Raw genomic sequence first — 20,048 nt, 5'->3', positions numbered from 1 at the left:
TATTTTGAGGAAGTCAGTATACATTTGAAATGGAAACAGGCTCTGAGTTAAAGAATTTCTTGCCAGGAGTGAATAATCTACCACCCTGTAGGCTGTATATGTATCCTTTCACCCATTAAAAAGTCATCAGTTTCTCAATAGAAAGGAGAAAAGGTCTCTTTAAGCTTTCAGATAGGATCCCCTCCACAAATCTTCAGAAAATCCTAGAAATCATCATTTCAGTAAGACAATGCCATTGCCTCGTCTACTGAAGCCTTTGGCTGTGTATGAATGTGTGTACATACACACAAACACACACACACATGTATTAGTATTGAATGTTGACAGTACAGGCACTCTGGAGAGCATCTGTGTTCCAAAAGCAATGTTCTTTTTCCTTGCTGAAGCTCTTTGTCAAATTGGAAATATAGTCTACAATTGCCCAGTTCTAATCAAGACACCTCCAACTGTCCTCTCTCCAACCTGCAGCTAATGTTTTTTCATATATATTTCATATCTGGGGGGGAAAGTGGAGAAACTGAGGAGACTCAGGACCATTTTCACTCATCTGATCCCATCAGAAGGATTAACAATATTTCAATTCTCCAGAAAAAGAGTTCTGCAACTCAGCCTCCCTTGATTGAAACCATCAATGAAAAAGGCCATCAAAAAATAACTAGACTCTCAGGCATTTGTAGAATCCTGCTGGTTTCTAAAGAAATCTCCGCTTACAGCGCCTGAGAAAGAAGCAGAACTAAGTAGCATTAAGTTGGAAACGCCATGAATGTACGCTGAAAGCTACCATGCAACAATAACCACCGAAACATTTTTTCCCATGATTGCAGCCTTGTTTTTTTTAAAAAATAACTTGGATGAATTCCCGGGCTTCTAGTGATGTGAATGAATCTTTATAGTACTTGAAAGACTTAAAGGACAAAAGTTCTTATTCTCTGATCTAGCCTTTCTATGAATAGTCTGAAATCTTGGGAGCTTCCACTTTCCTGGATTCTTCTTATAACCCTACAGTACTTCGATATATGGCATTTTTAATGAACATCCAACAATTGTCTTTTTGAATGTAGTTAATTTATTAAGAATTAGCATTTAATCAATGTTTGGCAAACATATTTTTTTAATTCAAGCACCCCTTAATGAAGGATCAAACATGACCATTTATTTTAGTAAACTTATTATTATTCTGAATCCAGGAGGAAGAGACCAGGAGGGACAACCTTACTTACGGGTGTCTGGGCTGCCTGTGGCCCCCCCAAGTCATTTTTTTATGTAGTGTTAAGTGTTGTATAGTTGCAGAGACACCCAGGCTGGACCACAGGAAGGGCTCTAGAAAGAACAGTGGCCTGAGAGTCTCAATTCAACCCAGCTGGAGGGCTTTCCATGACATCTTCTAGGCACTAGCAGCAGAGAGGTGAGGCTTGACCAGGGAGATGGCCAGGAGGCTGAGTTATGGTAAGAAAGGCTGGGTATAGCCTAGAGGTGGTATTCAGCAGGTTCTGGTCAGTTCTGGAGAAATGGTAGCGGAAATTTTGAGTAGTTCAGAGAACCGGCAAATACCACCTCTGACTGGCTCCGCCCCATTTATTCTCTGCCTCCCGAGTCCCAGCTGATTGGCTGGGTCTTCTTTGGTTGCCCTGCATAGGAGAATGGAGCTGGAAAGCAGGTTAGTGGGGTGGGGAGGGAATGGGGATTTTGCAGTATCCTTCCCCTGCCACACCCACCAAGCCACACCATGCCCATCAAGCCATGCCCCCAGAACTGGTAGTAAAAATTTTGAATACCACCACTGGTATAGCCATCCTTCCACGCAGTCTGGCTTTACTGAGCAAGAAGTCAAAAAGAGAGTGAAGAAGAAAAGCAAGCTCTTTCTGAAAGGAAGGAACTCTATCCACCTGCTCAGCAAATAGATAGAAGAAAAACAAAAGCAGAAGGTCAACAGCAGATAGACCAGATTGGAAATCCAGGAAGATTAAAACCAACTGATATAATATAATATAATACATAAGCGAATCTAACAAGTCTGTGCTATACTTCCTCCTCTTCCTCCTTAAACTTCAATGTACTGGGAGTTTCTGCCTCAGCTGCTTCCAAATATTATCTCATTTCTCTAGATTAAAAACAAAATTCAGCCCCTTTTCTTTGGTAACAATTCTTGCTTATTTCCGTCACGGCCATCTTCCTTATGTTCTACACCAGATTTGAGCAGATTTCTTAGCTGATTTAATTTCATTCTAGATAAGATCTTGAAGGACCATTTTGGGGAGGGAAATCTATCTGTGAGATTGACATCAACTTGATGCCACGTAATCGCCAAAGAGGCCTGTGAAATGGCCATCTGACCATGACTTGTGATATTGCCTCCATTGCCTCTGCTTTTTGGAAACCAGTTATGGAGTGTGCAAATGGCAATCCCATGACCATGGAACATTGTGACGGTCATAAGTGCAAGGACAGGCTGTAACATTACTTTTTAAGCACCACTATAATTTCAAACATGGCAGAAGTGAAGGAAGGACTACTTTGTAGGCCTCATGTTGCAAAAGGCCTCACAATGATTTCAGCTTGAAATGCCTGGTTTATAAATGGGAGAAAAGCAATTAAATAGCAGAAATGAATACATCTCTTTTCATTTCTATTCTACACTTTCCAAATTGCAAAAGGACTGATATTATGTTTCGCCTCAAGTTAAATCATATGGCAGATGACTTCCAGATGACCAACTTTTCATCACCCTTTTATTTCAAAATAAAAGTAAAGTTGCTTAAGTAGGCTGTTATTTCATGGACAACAGAATGCCACTGAAATCAGACCATGGTTAAATCTTTTATCTTGGTGATTCTTTGCTAAGAGTCAGTCACAGCTTGTCTAACCTGGTCAGCTATCCTGTAAGAACGGCATCCTCCACAATTTATTCTGCACCAAAACCAAAAATCATTACCTCCACTAAATTGGCAGGCTACTAATCACACTATTCTATTTCCTCTGTCCCCATGGTCCCTTTACTCAGTTCCGGGGGTTTTGGCGCCATGTTATGATGCCAGGGGATGAAAGACATGACAAGCCATGTGCTCCGTACAATGGTTAGAAAGGCTGTAACACTACATACTGTATAAGAGCAGAACTTCCCCAGTTGCAATGAACTACACCACTGCCATAGGCAAAGAGCCAAGACAAAATGGCAAGATCCCAAGGAAGTGGGATCAATTCATTTTAATGGTGCAACTTGCATCCCATTCTGGGTTATGGTGAGTGGGTCAACAATCCTTTGGAGATCTGGAACACAAAGAAGCTTGAGCTTAGGGTGGTTCCTAGGGGGACCAAACTTTCTCATTTCAGGGATCTGTAGTCATTATGATCCAATAGAATGTATGACCCTAAACCTTTTGTTTCAAATAGCAATACCGCTTCAGGGTGCTTTATAGCCCTCTCTAAGCAGTTTACAGAGTCAACCTGTTGCCCCCAACAATCTGGGTCCTCATTTTACCAACTTCAGAAGGATGGAAGGCTGAGTCAACCTTGAGCCTAGTGAGATTTGAACTGCCAAATTGCAGCCAGCCAGTAGTCAGCAGAAGTAGCCTGCAGTACTGCACTCTAACCACTGCACCACCGTGGCTCCTACCTAATAAACTGTTAAATGATTAAGCAAACTGGATTATCTGAACTGTGTTCTATGTTTTTTTTAAAGATTCACACTTTTCTTAGGAAGAAAATGAGGTTAACCTCTTATCCACTTTGAGGTAAACAGAACGGGAGGCTGGATATTACATTTATGCTCTACTTTGTCTTATTTTTCTCACCACAAATATTGACTTTTTCTTAGTTTTCCTAATGGGAGGTTTTTATGCCATCTGTTCCTTAACATTTTAGACAGCAATGTTACCGTAAAACAAATTTTCATCTATTTTATAAAGTGACCTTGATTCTAAATGACACAGATGCCTCTAAAATAACACTACTGTTATTATTTATGTTTTAAATATATTTTACATATATTTTAGAACTATTTTGATGGAGTGCTGGCCTAGGAGACTGTGCATTCTAGTCCTGCTTTAGGTATGACAGCTGGCTGGATGACATTGGGCCAGTCACTCACTTTCAACTCAATCCATCTCACAGGGTGGTTGTTATGTGGAAAACAGGAGTAAGAGGGAGTATCAGGTAAGTTCACCATCTTGTGTTATCTATAAGGTAAATATCTATGGAGATTCTCAGTCATCCAGGTCATGGTTGTCCCTAAGGAGCTTTTAAAAAAAACACACAACTGTTTAAACAAAGTCCAGTTGCCTTTTGAAAAAGCACCTTTGGGATACCTATAAAGTAATAAAGGCAAGTTTTTTAAAAAAACAACAACAACACTATATTATATTGCTATATTGAACTAAATTCTTCAAAAATGGTTAAGAGTTAAAGATTTGATGGTTTGCTAAATGAGGCGTCCCTGATTTGGAATTGTTCAATCTATGAAGAACTATGAATATATTGTGCCTGAACTGTAACTAAAAAAAACCCTGATGATGTAGATATGGAAGAATGTCTGTGTTCCAGACTCTTAATACTGACTTAGTAAGATCTGTCATCTCTCACTCTTTGAAGTATGTTAGTATTATTCACAGTCCAATCATAAAAAAGTAGTTACAAGACAAGCCTGAAGCAATTATTAGTGTGAGGAAGGCACCAAGTGCAGAGATATTCTTATAAAACAAAAACATAACTGTAAAAAACAGACCAGAAATAAAAGTTAAAATAAGCAAAAAAATAGTAAGAGAACACCTGTCTGATCTTGATGAAAACAAATCGCTGGGGCCTGATGGATTACATCCCAGAGTTTTAAAGGAGCTGGCAGAGGTCATCTCAGAACCACTGCACCATATCTTTCAAAAATCCTGGAGTACCGGGGAACTACCAGACGACTGGAAAAGAGCAGATGTGGTTCCCATCTTCAAAAAGGGGGGGGAAAACAGACCCAGGAAACTATAGACCAATCAGCCTAACATCAATACCCGGGAAGATACTGGAAAAGATAATTAAAAAAACAGATCTACCAACATCTAGAAACAAGTAAAGTAATAACTAGCAGTCAGCACAGGTTTGTTAAAAACAGATCATGCCAAACCAATCTTATTTCATTCTTTAGCACAGTGACTAAATTAGTAGACCAGCAAAATACTGTGCACATAATATATTTAGATTTCAGCAAGGCATTCGACAAAGTAGACCACAACCTACTTGTTACTAAGCTAGAAAAAAGTGGAATAGATAGCACCACCACTAGATAGACTCGCAACTGGCTGACAAACCGTACTCAACGAGTAGTCCTTGATGGGTCTAAGTCTACATGGAGGGAAGTAAGCAGTGGGGTGCCACAAGTTTCTGTCTTAGGCCTAGTACTCTTCAATATCTTCATTAACGACTTAAATGAGGGAATAGAAGGGGAACTTACCAAATTTGCAGATGATACTAAGCTGGCAGGAATAGCTAACACCGAAGAAGATAGGCTCAAGATCCAGATGGATCTTGACAGACTAGAACACTGGGCCATATCTAACAAAATGAAATTCAATGTAGAGAAAAGTAAAATCCTACACTTAGGCAAGAAAAACCAAAAGTACATATAGTCTGGGTGAAACCAGGCTCAATAGCAGTAACTGTGAGAGGGATCTTGGAGTCTTAGTGGACAACCAGCTAAATATGAGCCAACAGTGTAAGCAGCAGCCAAAAAAGCTAATGAAATCCTAAGTTGTATTAACAGAGGGATACAATCAAGATCAAGGGAAGTACTAATGTCACTCTATAAAGCCTTAGTAAGACCACACCTAGAATACTGCATCCAGTTTTGTTCACCACATTATAAAAAAGATGTTGAGACTCTAGAAAAAGTACAGAGAAGAGCAACCAGGATGATTAGGGGACTGGAGGCTAAAACATACAACGCAGGAACTGGGCTTGGCTAGTCTAGTAAAGAGAAGGACCAGGGGAGACATGATAGCAGTCTTCCAATATTTGAGGGGCTGCCACAGGGAGGAAGGGGTCAATCTATTTTCTAAAGCGCCTGTAGGCCCGACAAGGAATAATGGATGGAAACTGAACAAGGAGAGATTTAACCTGGAAATAAGGAGAAACTTTCTGACAGGAAGAACAATCAACCAGTGGAACAGCTTGCCCTCGGAAGTTGTGGGAGCACCATCACTTGAGACTTTCAAGAAGAGATTGGACTGCCATTTGTCAGAAGTGGTGTAGGGTCTCCTGCTTGGGCCTATAAGGTCCCTTCCAAGTCACCAAGGTTGGAGACCCCTGCTCTAGAACTTCTGAATTGAACAAGGATATATCTCATGCATGTGAAACACAGAAAATACACTGAAAACTCTTCTTTCTGTTAATGGCAAAACCAAAGATTGACTCTGCTTCCAAATATGGTCCTAGCTCTGAACTGTAGACAAATAGGAAGTCAGTGTAGAAAGACCTGGCAGGTAACATGAGCAAGGATCCTCCAGTAAACTGTCCCTTAGTTTTCTTGTGCACATAATGTCGAATCGTTTTTCTGGCCACACATCTGGCTGTGATTCCATGTTCCATATGCCAGCTTGGCTGATTTAGTCTCATTTATCAATGGTAAAAATAGATCTGCAAGTGGGTGACTCACATCTGGGGTTACTCAGAACAACCTACCTGTTCAAAGCCTCTAATTTCTCATTCCCCACTCTTTGCTTTCATGATTAATATGCTTTCATGATGAAAGGCTTATGACAGCCATGCCGCCACATTTGTGAAAATGATTCCATTCACTGGGAATCATAAATCCAAGAAATCTATTACTGTTTGCAACAAAACGATGAACATACTTCAGATGTCATCTCATTAGGTTCCCAAGCAAGTGAACTCATTATTCTTTGCTGCAAAAGCTATGATGAAGACCAAACACATCTTTATATGTATTTTTAAACTAAAAATTGCATCTGATAAAAGGCAGTATACCTTGATTGGGGCTCAGATCCTGTTCCTCTGAAAAACAGACTAGAGCAGGGGTGTCAAACTCACGTTGTCACAGTGGCATCATGTGACATATTGGGACTTTTCCCTCCTTTGCTAAACCAGCATGGGCGTGGCCAGCACATGAGGCATCCGGCCATGGGCCAAGAGTTTGTCAGTCCTGGACTAGAGCAATTCTATATTACTTGGTATGATTAGCAAGACAAATTCTGTTTCTGTTCTGACCAAGGCTTATGGAGACACTAACAAACACACGTTAGTCCCAAAACCATTTTTTCTTTATTTCAATGGCTGTGAATTTTAGTCATTCACAATCTGTTATGAGTCTGAAACAGTTTGTAAATAGTCCCATGGAAGTCTTCCAAAGTCCTTCAGGATAAGTCTGATAAGCATGCACCTTTATCTTCCTTGAAATGCTGCCAATGACTAAATGTCCATTTAGTTATACGAGGCCAAAACGGAACACAAATTCAACACCGAGCTTCAGGTTTCAAACTGACCAGGATAAACAAAGTTGCTTCCTGCAAAGATTCCTGTCCTTTTTCTTCTCCTTTATGCCTTATGGGAGGGCCAATCACCTCCAAGTCTTACTCCCGAGTTGCCCCTTTTGTCTTAACTGCTGTTGCCTTCTGGCAGCCCTGTGCACATGCGCACTGGGAACAGGCTCCCCTTGTTCCTCTACCTCGCTGTTGTCAGCTTCTGGAAGCTCTGGAGTCAGCACATAACTCCCAGATGGCCCTGGCCCCATCTCTGTATCAGATGCAGGACCCTCGTCTGAGTCCTCCCCAGACTCCCGGACTGGCCCATGTTCCTCCCCACTGCCCAACTCTGCTGCCTTCTCCGCAGACTGCCAATGGACCACAACAGTTTCTTCCCCTAGTTGCTGCTGGCAATCCAGTAAATTCTCAGCAACTGTTGATGACTTTACCTATAATAAGCAGACCCTTCTAATTGTACATTATAGCTCATAAGTCCCTTGTGGTTGTCTTAAAATTTTGCAGATGCTAATATATTAGTCCTAATTAGAGTCATGACCTGGGTCCACCATCTCTCAGACATACATTCCAATTTTGGATAGCCAAAATTAGATATAGAAGATAATTTTTTCTATATCCAGAGAAGTTAAAAATATAATTTCCATGACCGGAAGAAATGGAGACTTTGAAAGCTGTGCAGTGAATATACCAGGCCTATTTTAAGCAGCTGGAAACCTTTTAAATATAAAAACTTATATCCGAACAAGGCCAGCTGGGTTTCTTTATAAAATGCTGCCCTTTCTCCTGTTCCCTGAGATAACGTATAGACTGAGCCAATGGAAAGTTACCATGACAACACACAGCATCATTTTAAATATTACAGACTCACAGGAAGATAATCAGCAGAGTCAAGAACTGTATTTATGATTCTGCTTCGATAGCAAATGTTAAGCCCCAACATTCACATGGATGCTTTGGTTCTAGTCAAAATCAAATAATAGCATTTACGCTAATCTAAACACCTTTTATTAAACTGCTGTCTTTGCATCAAAGGAGCAACCTTTCCAATTATTCTGACACTGTTTTTCAGATAATTTTGGGACTTCTCTATGTGGTTTTCACAAACCTTTCCCACCCTGGCACTTTCTATCTGTGTTAGGTCCAAAGATAATTTGGTTGGCAATTCTGAGAACTGTAATCCCAGCATGTGAGGAAGATCCTGGACTGAGGAAGATGGTTTACATCCACTTGACAAAGAACATCTTAGAGATTAGACCATTTTAAACCACTATATTAGGGTCTTATGGGATTGGGACATTCTCTTGATGGCTATCAGTAGTACTCTCATTATAAAACATGAAACATTTTTCCTGTCTTTCTTCTTTCCGTGCTTATCTTGATTAAAAATAAGACAGCTTGTATAAATTTCATTTTTACCTCCAACATGACTACATGAATAAAATGGACTTTGTGTCTGCTGTTTGACTGCTAACTACAGTTAAGGAGCATTGAGCACAAAATCGATAAAATAAGCTTTTGTAATGATATATTTTAATCATCAAGTATCTCTGACTACAAAATGCCTTTTAAAAATCAGAAAAGAAGACACCGTTGTTAGGTAGTCAATTTCAAGGCCTCGGCATACTCAGGCCAGCCCATGTCCTTTGACCATTGCCACAACTTGTCACTCACTACTCTAGAGGCAGTCTTAATTGTTTTGGTGGCAACTAATTATGACTATTACATCCTTTACAAGTATCAGAAACAAGATGATTGATGAGAAACCCAAGCAAAAACAGAGCACTTGAGAACAGTTCTAGGAAGTGAACAGTGAACCCCATAAGCTGATCTGATCCAGCACAATAACAAGGTTGTATCTGAAGCAGATGACAATTAAAGCTTCACATTTGGATAATGATTCTTATTAAAAAAAATAAGTGCTTTTGGATTTGTTACCAAAAGGTTTTGCAGAACGATAGCAAGCTTTTTGTTAGACTATCATCTTTTAAATATGTTTGTTTTTTAAGATGGAAACAACAGAAAAGTACATTTGAAATACTTCTGATTATTATTAATCAGTGTGTGTGTGTGTGTGTTCCTTAAAAAACAGATATTCGAACAATCAGACCTGTAAAAAAACCACCCTCTCTCTTGTTTAGCTTTTCCTTCTCTTTGCAACTTCATTTTCAAACAGACATGCTGGAGAAATTCAGTCTTTGAATTTCTTCATAAATTGACTTGATCTACAGCTCCTTAATTAAAGATATAAAGAACAGCTTATGCATTTTCTAAATATTTCTAAATAGTTTTTTGTTTAAAACCTATCGCAAAACATGTAAAACTCTGTTTTCACATTAAGTATTTTTAAATGAGGCTTAAATTTCATACTGGAGAGCCAATACAATTTCAGTTGCATTGTTCAGGCAATTTCGATGCACAGTAAGAATGAAATTGCAATTTAACATGGAAACAGAATTGAATGAAAGTACATAAACTAAAGGCATACAAAAATAAAGTGCAGTGAGAATCGGAGATTTACACAAGTTTAGTCTGAAATGGTCTACTTTGTTATTTTAAGTTACTATTATTTGTAATGAATACTTCTGCAAAAAGCTTAGGGTGGCATAAGTAGAGATTTCCCCCCACTCCTTATAGCTTTTAAAGTCAATTCATGCATATTTTAATACTGTAATCTCAACTTTTGCTAATCTCTAGGTATTCTAAAGTGGTGGTTTCACCGTTATTATGCTTCATATTATAGACCACCTACCTTGACCCCAAGAATGGAGTTCTGATGATAAAAGCAACAGAGAGATGCCATGAATGTCTGAAAAGCACTGCAGTCCTTAGGCATTTTTTCCCTTTTGTCCCATTGACCAAAACCTCCCATGGAGAACAAAATGGTTGGTCCTTCTCAGCTATGTCCAAGAGCGCTTACTAAGCTCTTGAGTTGTTGTCCACTGGGGGCTCCTACACTCCCCACCTCATCCTTTCATTCCAGGCTGAAAACTGATCCTGTCATCTGTGCCCGTCTCGCTTCCATCAACCATGGGATCAGTGACATCAGGGGACTTTATTCAGCCTGCCTATGAAACTTTAAACCTTTGGAGGACTCTGCTTGCTCTCTCTCTCTCTCTCTCCCCCTCCCCTCCTCTCCCTTTCCCTCTCCCCTTCCCTATTTTGGAGTCTCCCAGATTACAAGATAAACAGTCAACAAAAAAACTCCACACCTTTTCTTTAAGCAGCAAAATCTTTGGTCCCAGGAAGATTTTTCTAAGTCCAGTTGTTCCTCAGCAGATAAACACCTAAATGTCCACGATGAGATCAGTAATGTTGCTAGACACACAAGCAATAAGGGGAAGAGAAAGTTTCTAGGGAGGGTTGCATATCTCCGTTACTCTTCACAATCAAACAGGTTGTTGTATCTTGCAAAGCAGGTAACCAAGGGGGTGAGGGATGACAAGACTGTTTGTTTTAAATTAGAAAGCTGCTCACAAGCCTCCCTGCAACCATATCAGAGAGAAGGAAGTAATATCACCGACGGCCTCTTTAGCATCACTGTAATAAATACAGCCTTCTACCCTTTTAAGATTTTCCAAACTCAACTAGCGCAGTCTTCTGGAGAGCAACACTTAAGGATGCTCGCCCTGCACAACTTGGTCTTGACTTTGCTACCCAAAAGAGCTGTGGGATTTTTGCCCTGTATTTTGAGGTTTGCAGGCTTCAGACGGCATGTCCCTTTGAAATCTAAGATTAAAATAAACTTTGTAATCAAATGTCAAGCAGTTCGTGTCCACTGCAATTGCTTTGTAGAGAAAAGGTCTAAATAAAGCTATAGCAGGAGTGTGTTTTCAACCTTTAATAACAGGCTGTCCTTTAATAACAAGATGTCCTTCACGCTTACTGCAGTATGTCAAAACCAGAGAACAGGAATCCCATAGAAAAGGATTTGCAGAGCAAATGACTCCAATGCAGCACAACAACCGATATGAAAGTTAAAAGTGTGCTTATAATCTCAAAGAAAACACCTTTCAAATCATACCATCAGATTTTAGTTCAGCAAAACCCATCCCCTAACTCTTTAATGCCACATTGTCTAGTACTGTACCTTACCTTGAATTAAGGCCAGCTTTGAAGAAATAGTATTAGAAAAATCTAAGAAATCTAGTAACTCAAACTGTAAAAAAATCTAAATCTAATAAAGATTTAGAGCAAGACATTTGGATTCCAAAGCTGCCTTTGTCATGAGAAAAAAGAAAGAAATTCAGATTTTTCTGCTAACAAGGCACTTCAAGCTGGAATACTCTCTTGTATCAAGTCCTTGCCAATAGAAAGCTAGCACAAAAATTTCATGATAATAATCGTCACTGTTTAAGCACACACGTTCTTGAGCTTTCTTCAAGACGGAAGCATTATTTTTGATGTGAAAGTTCCATAAAACAGAAAATGCTTAAAATATTTTTTTTAATTTGCTATTATAAATACTAACCAGAACTTTTGATCACAAGGTATTTATTATGAGATAATCTCTTAAATAGCTTTAACAATGTGGTCATCCATTTATAGCCATGAGAACATCATCCCATGGTTAATTTTAGATAAGAGTTAGAAGTCCCTAGTGAAATAAATGAATTATAACTTGTCCATGAAGCCACTTGACAGAAATGTTTATATGAATAGCTCCTTTCTTAATAGCCTTGTGCTGTGTAGTTTTTGCCAGGCTATAAAAGCTTCTGCTCTCTGTGTTACTCGGATGGAGAAGTGTAGCTCTAATACAGGATTTGAAAATCTAACCATAATATGGAAGAGTTATTTGACAAATGAGTTAGCTGCCAGTAACTCTCACTAATGAGGCAGAGGGTGGTATTTTGGGCTTTACTTTGTGTGGTGCCTGTTACATGTGACTTTTGAGGGGTATTGATGGCTGGCCGTCAAACTTCTCTGAAGAAGGACTCTTACATGAATCCGAAAACTTGGAAGACTAAACCTCTTCTCCCAGTGATCGACCCAGATTGAATATTTGGCTTAATTACTATTCCAGTTGGATAAAAGTTTATAATAATCCAGTTGTTGATTTTCTTAGCCGCCTTGGATATTTTTTAAATGAAAATATGAGTTATAACTGTAACAAAGTAACAGCCCAACTTTTCTAATTTCACATACAGATATTTGGGAAGGAAGAGTGAGATAGAAATGGAGCCATCTCTTATGGAGTTCCACGAAGCCCTTAAACCTGTTTTTGGTCTCGGGCCTGTTTAGGGCGGCTGACATACTAGGTTTTAAACTTGTTTGGACTGTCTGGACTGTCTTGTTTTATTTTGTTTATGTTTTTAATTGTTTTACTTATTGTAGTTTGTAAGCCGCTGGAGTTGTGACATATTTAGTCAAATTAATAACAACATTATTCTTTAATTTCGTCAGGTCAGAAGCAATTGTTTAATTTTGCTTATCTATCTATCTATTTATCTATCTATTTATGTAGTCTATGTCGGGGGTGTCAAACTCGCAGCGTCACAGCAGTGTCACATGACGTTTCAGGACTTTTTCCCCTTTGCTAAACTGGGCGAGGGTGGGGCCAGCACGTGACGTGTCCGGCCCACAGGCCGCGAGTTTGATACCCCTGGTGTATAAGCCATAAAGATCCTAGCTTATTTAACAGTGCCTGAGACAGGGCAATTTATGACCTCGCTCATGGCTCTGTTTGTATTGCTATTTCTCAATATGGGTGGTTTGATTTCTTAATGCTGGCTATATTTAGCCTGTTTTAAATTATTATTTTATTGTATTAAATTATTTTATTATTATATTGTATTAAATTATTATTTTACCCCCACTTAGGGTTGCTTTGGTGAATAAGGCAATTAATAAATTGGTTAGCTAAATAATAATATAAACTCCCAGAATTCTCAGCAATAAATGTGCTGGCTGGGAAACACTGGAGCTAATGTATGGATCTCTGGGGAATGCGAGGCAGGAAAAGGCTAATGAACTAAAGAAGTATCTCTTCATATGCAATTTATTTTCAGAGGCCCAAATGAAGGTGGGAAGATGAATGCATGGGAAAGAATCTTGATGATGATACCTTATCCATGAAATGCCCTTTCTGAAGACATCTGCCCTGCTGCCTTTCTATTTCCTTTACCATACCAGAAACTTCTCTTAGGTATTTCAACTTTTAAATCCTCCCTTGCAAAAAAGAATTTTAATGTCCCTGGTTGCAACAGTTATTCTTTGGCATTTTACATTTCCCTCTTTTCTGTGCAGGTTACTGTTGCTGATTTTATTTATTTATTTTTACATAACCCACTCAGAAAACATCACCGAGTGGATTGAAAATGTAATGAGTATTAAATATCAATATTATATTTTCTCTCCAAACCTATTAACCAGGTTTACACAGGGATTGGCCTTCTTAGCAGTTAAAATCCACAGAAGATACCTATAAATAGCATTTACAAGCACAGGCTAGAAAAAGCACCATTAACACCCAATTGCGATATAGTCTATAAATCAGGTGCGGGTAATTTGAAATTCCCTAAGATGTCTTATAGCAGTGATGGCTAACCTATGACACGCGTGTCACTCCGAGGCACTTTGACTGACACGCCTGTTGGTGTGGGGAAAACCTGCACATTTAGAGGCTGCCTGTGCTCTGCTCCAATCCCTGCTCCCTGCTTGTTGCGTGGAGGCGTGGTGTCACCGCTGCCGCAAGATCTTTGCAGCAGAGAACCAGTTTTAACCGCCATAAACTGAGGTTTGTCAGTTTCATTACCTCAGGAACGCTACAGGAGGAAAGGAGATCCATGAGGTTCACAGCCCTGTAAGGTGGCCTTCTGATCCCCACATCCTGCACCTGCAGCCCTGAGACCAGGGAGACGAGTTTCACAGCCCTGTGTGATCACCCCAGCCCAGTCCGTCATAAACCAAATTATTGAAATTTCTTGAAGTGACACACGACCCGAGGAAGGCTACACTTTTCCTCCGATTTTCGACACACCAAGCTGAAAAGGTTAGCCATCACTGTCTTATAGCATCTTTCAGAAATTATTGTGGCTGTATAAAGCCTATCTTTAGTACCAATATGGTATATTGCAGTGGTCGCCAACCAAGTGGGCTGGGACCACTGGTGGTCCATGAGAAAATTTTGGTGGTCCGCAGAGAAATGTTCCCCCCAAAGCACTCCCCTCCAAAAGCAGTTAATCCAGGCTGCGCAGGAACACAAGGCTGCGCCGCCCACATGGCCTGCCCACCTGATGGCTCCCACCCTTTGGCCGAGTGCAAACCTTCAAAGCACTGAAGTGCGAGTGGCCCAGGAAACTTCAGCCAGGCTCCTTGAGCAAAGGCAGAATGCTGATGACGTGTAAATGCAAGTAGCGCGGTGCTCCCACACCTCCCAGCCATCTCCATCATCACTTCAGCCTGCCTGTGCCTCCGTCCCCCTCTTGCCGCAACAGCACCATTACCTCGTCCTGGCCAGCCAGGGCTGCGCTGCTTTTTGCATATTACACCACCCACAAATTTGCATATTATACATGCTACCCCCCCTACGGCAGAGATTTCCAACATCAGGCCGGTCCCATATTCCAGAGCTGCAGTAGTCACAAGACTGGCCCTTTGGTCATCCCAGAGCAGCTTCTCTAGTCCATGGCAGGCCGGTGCACCCAGGTGGAAGAGCAGCTGCTCCAGGATGACCAAAGCGCCAGTCCTGTAACTACTGCAGCTCTGGAATATGGGACCGACTTTCCCACCAATGTCAGCAAGCCACCATCAGTCAAGATTCATATTAGAGGTCCCACGGGATTTAAAATTATGAGTTTGGTGGTCCCTGAGGTCCAAACAGTTGGCGCCCCCTGGTATATTGAGTATGGATGATTATTACAGCCCATAAGACGCTCTCAATCACTCATAAGGAAACAGCCTAAGTGATCAAACCTTTGGGGAGTTCACTGGACAAGAGAGACCAGAGGGGGACAGAAAAACCAAAATTAGAAAATTAGAATGAGAGAGAAAAGGAGAGAGCAGAAGAATGATATACATTTGTTTGGCTGTGGCTATCCCATTGTTGTCCCCAAACAATAACTCCACAGGAATGTGATTTTTCAAATAGGAAAAGGTCCCCTGAACTACCTTATAAAGATATAATTCAGATATTTTTTTTGACAATTGCTTTGATGTACATTTCCGAACTAATCATAGCAGGCTAAATGAATGAAAAATCCATACCGTACTAGACTTGCCATTACACATTGTAACTGCTGGTGACAATGCTATACCGAGCCTTTGATTCCCCAAAACAGGTTCTTTCTCTCCAGAGTCTCACAACCTTCACAAGTACAGATGGAATTGCTATACTAATGTATTTTGTTGCCTTGGAAATCGGGATTTGCTATCGTTTTTTAGAAAATAGATGGCTTTTTCAAATTAGACTGCCGATATGAATCAGTATGCTTTGATAAAGCTGTCTCTGCTATGGGTGCTGTTTCTAATTAACCAGTGTTCCTCCACAAATTATTTCATATTCACTTTCCTTTGTTATACAATTTGAGCCCATTTCTAAAATCCACATGCTGAGAAATTGGTCTCTGGCTCCCCCGTATGGTTAAGAGCTATAGGATGAAAATACACTCTTTTGAATAAGGAAAATAAAATCAATTCAAATTTATTGCAGCCCCAAGGCCAGATCCAAACAAAACATGGAATAAAAGATGTATGATATCCTATATATGCACATAAGAGAAAAACAAGTATAATGGAGTCTAAAAATCATGAAGATCATAGTTACTAAAATAAATCCCAAAGAAAATATTGTTATAAAAAGTTCCAATCCTAAGTAATGGTACAGCATATCATATAAATGGTAGCCTAGAACTAGGCAACTTGAGAGGAAGGGGGGAAAAAAGTTGCAGCATAGTTGCATTTATTCTGTTCCTTTGAAAAAAACAGAAGTGTTTGATGGAAGTAGTAATAATAAGAATGACTGGTCTCAAGACAAAGCTATATAAGTGCTTTGCATGCACAGATACACGTTCACATAAACAATGCTTCCATTTTACAAGCAGGGCACGCATTCCAATTGCCTTAAAAGAGGCAACACATTTTCCTCAGGCTAGTATTTGTCCTATTTGCTCCATATGGCTCCCTATTTTGACATAAAAATGTCCTTTTATTTTTATTGAGGGAGGGAAATGCCAACTTTTACTGCTTCCCAGTGAGCCTTGGGCACTAAAGGTTAGGTTTTTTTTAAAAAAAAAATATCAAGAAATTCCTCAATTGAAAAGTCCTCAGTCATTTTGGACTGGAGAGAAACTACCCGGAAGCTATTTTACTTCCTCTAAATGTATTACATTCCCTCAGTGCCTACAAAAAGAAACTCCTTTTCTCAGATACCTTGCTCCTTGTCTCTTCCTTCTGAAGTCCGCTGTACAGGTTTATTTTATTTATTTATCAAATTTGTATGCCACCAGATTCACAATGACTTGGCCTGTTTGTCCCAGTCATAATAATAAGATTTACTAAGATTATCTTAGTAAATAATAAATCTACTATGATGCACGCCAGGCATCTACCTGTTAACATATAACATTATAGCTCCCAAAATATGTGAGATTTGAATTTCATCCAAATATACATTTTCCCTTCAGACCTAGACACTTAATAGCAACCATTTTTACCTCTTTAATTTTTAAGCTTTTTATTGGACCACTTTAGCTCAATGAAATAGTGTTGATCATTTCACAATACAAATACAATATAAAGTAATTTAAATGGAATACCTTTTGGAAGAACTGCTTTAATTCTGTACCATCTGAAGTTTTGTATTTGAATTTCAACTATTCTGAGGAAAACATACTTAGTTCTAAGTACATGCAAAATATCTAACTTTATGTCAACATAAACCTATTATAAGGTTTAGAAACTATTTCTATACATATTTTTTGACAATACTTCCAGAACCAGGAGTTTTGAATAAATTGGTACGCATATACATGAGTAAGAAAAAAGAATCAGCTAAGGGTCATTATATAAAAACCATCTCGAAATCAGAAAACTTCTTTTAAAATACATCTTACAGTTTGCAAGCTAAGCTTGTGGTTACCGGTACATCAATTCTCGTACTTTTTCTTCGGTGTTGCAAGAAACGCCAATTTATTGCATTACACTAGAGGGCAGCATACTATTACAAGGAACATGTTTTGGAAATATTTCTAATTAAATTTAACCTAAATTATATAATATTTATACTTAAATGTAACATAAAAATATTTCTAATTACATTCAACAAATTAAATGCTACTTTTAATTACATTTATTTCTTTGTTAAATTTAAATGCCTAAATTAAATGCCTGGAATTTAAAAACTGCAAAATACGAATATCTATAGATACAAAATTATGATGTACGCTCAGCTGGATAGGAAAAGAAATAGAAGAAGAGTTTATCTCCGAGGGTGAAAGGCAATTCCAAAATGTGATAAATAGATGATATATGTGAATGAGAGAGAGAGAGAAGGAGGGAGGGGAGAGAGAGAGATGACAGATATAGAGATAGATGGATGGATGGATGGATGGATGGATGGATGGATGGATGGATGGATATAGATGATAAACAGGTCCTGGTTTCTGTTTGAATTCAATATTGCTGCTGGGAAAACTGCAAATAACAGGTGTCAGGTTCAACTTCTGAAGTTGAACATTGGAACGTCTCTTGCTTATCTAACACTTGTATAACCGTGACCATGACTCTTTCACTTTCAGCCGGTAGGATGGCATGTTCTGGAAGAAATACCAGAAATCCAAAGAAGTCATCCTTGGCAAGTTGCAGCAAGCGTACTATTATATTACCTTCCTGAGGCTAGGATTAACTGAAAGATAAGTCACTGGAATGACTGGCTCCAAGGAACATTCTGCATTCAAAAGAGATTCTGCAATGGCTAACTCGTGTCTTCCTGTAACTTAACTGCCCCTCTCCATGTCCTGTACTCTGAGCTGACAAAATACAGGTTGTGGTCTTCTTTCTTTAATATCCCTTCCCTTATTTCCCTCAGTCACTTTTGTAATATTCCTTCCCATATTTCCCTCAGTCACTTTTTCTCCAAAGCCATTCTTTCTTCATAGGCCAAATTTTCAATTGTCACTCCATTCCTTTCTTTGCATTTGGTTCGTTTCCTTCCCTTGGTCTTCCAAGTGAAGAACATGGAGGTAAATTTCAAATTGTTTGAGAATGGAAGAATGTTACATAGTTGAACCAATACATATAAAGCCTTCTTCCTACATGAACCCAGAACCTGGAAAGGCATAAACAAGCAAATATGTATTTACTGGTGTAATAGGAAAATATTTGTTAGAATCTTTGAGGCATAATTTAAGTGTTTTAATTTTGTAATCAATGATAATATCCTAAGAATATAAGAATAACTGTGAAAGACTGAGATTTCTAGAGGTGCCACACAGAGGTCTATGTATGGGATATCCAAAAGCAAAACATGAGCATATTTGTATCTTCCAACATTTGTCCAAAATTCCCATGATGAACTGTACATCAGTTTAACCAAATAAAAAGGTTTCAGGGAGCGTGTATAAGTTGGATGACATAGCTAATATTTCTAACAAGGCACTCAACATGGATGACTGCAATTCAACTAGATTTTATTCCCTTTATTCCACTTTCTGGACATTACATCACCTCAATCTACCCATTATTCATTCATTCATTCATTCATATATATATATATATATATATATATCACCTCAATCTACCCATTATTCATTCATTCATTCATTCATTCATTCATTCATTCATTCATTCATTCATTCATATATATATATATATATATATATATATATATATATATATATATATATATATATATATGAATAACCCTCATAATGTCGCTTCTGACTATAAGCATCCTAGAAATCCACTGACAGTTTTGTAACTTAAGATGATCTTAATTCATCAAAGCAATACTCAAAAAATGATCTTCTATAAATATTGAATAAAATGATGCTCACTCACAATATGCAACTAATATTTTTTTCCATGTTCCTTCTTTAAAATTCAGAATAGCAACTTGTTTAAACTAGTTTTAAAGTCTAGTTTTAGCACCGTTAGGATATACAAAGGAAGAAGACAACTAGAAAACAGGTCTACAAATTTTGCTACAAATACCCTAAAACCATCTTCTTTTATTATTTGGTCTTCTTGCCTCACTCAAAGAAGTGAATCCATTTATGTACATTTTTAGATAAAGCACAAGAATCCCCTAGTCTAGTAGATATCTCTCCCCCCCACCTCATTTGTGATTTAAAAATGAAATAAAAAATTTAATTCATTGCAGATGACGGTGATGATGATGATTTATATTTAAGGCAAAATTCCTTTCATTGATTCTCCTAAGCAGCCAACTCGGAGCAGCCTGGCCTGTTTTCACTTGGGAAATAAAAGCCAATTTCTAAAAGAGCTCTTTAACTGTGACCAGCCTTGCTGATGGAACAAAAGAGGAGCTATAGACCAATGGCTTCTTCTCAGAACATTTGTCTGTTTATGGGACCAGCACTGTATAATGAGCAGCTCTCTTTTTTAAAATCACAG

The 20,048-nt window shown here is 38.8% G+C and overlaps 1 protein-coding gene and 1 long non-coding RNA gene across 6 annotated transcripts in view; one reads left to right on the top strand and one right to left on the bottom strand.

Annotated features, from left to right (window-relative positions):
* Positions 1-20,048, bottom strand: part of BCAR3 (BCAR3 adaptor protein, NSP family member) — a 91,560-nt gene that overhangs the window by 35,783 nt on the left and 35,729 nt on the right. Inside the window, exon 1 of one of the 5 annotated variants that reach the window (XM_087960672.1) lies at positions 10,688-11,040. The exons of 3 other annotated variants lie outside the window; for them this stretch is intronic. Coding sequence is in view for 1 of the 2 variants with exons in the window: in XM_026671828.2 (XP_026527613.2) it covers positions 10,228-10,347 (120 nt within the window). In the remaining variant the exon portion in view is untranslated. Of the gene's footprint in view, positions 1-10,227; positions 10,517-10,687; positions 11,041-20,048 lie in introns of those variants that run through there. One more of the 5 variants, XM_026671828.2, reaches the window with a different exon arrangement.
* Positions 12,231-18,653, top strand: LOC148131274 (uncharacterized). Its single transcript, XR_015748663.1, has 3 exons — positions 12,231-12,878; positions 13,484-13,620; positions 18,212-18,653. It is a non-coding gene; the product is annotated as an uncharacterized LOC148131274 (long non-coding RNA).

Source organism: Notechis scutatus, chromosome 3 (assembly GCF_049901735.1).
Source record: "Notechis scutatus isolate UNSWTSFEM ecotype Mainland chromosome 3, rNotScu1.2, whole genome shotgun sequence".
In the NCBI taxonomy this organism is placed as follows: Eukaryota; Metazoa; Chordata; class Lepidosauria; order Squamata; family Elapidae; genus Notechis; species Notechis scutatus.
Note: the sequence above shows the minus strand (reverse complement) of the source record. Positions and strands in the feature narration are given on the sequence as shown.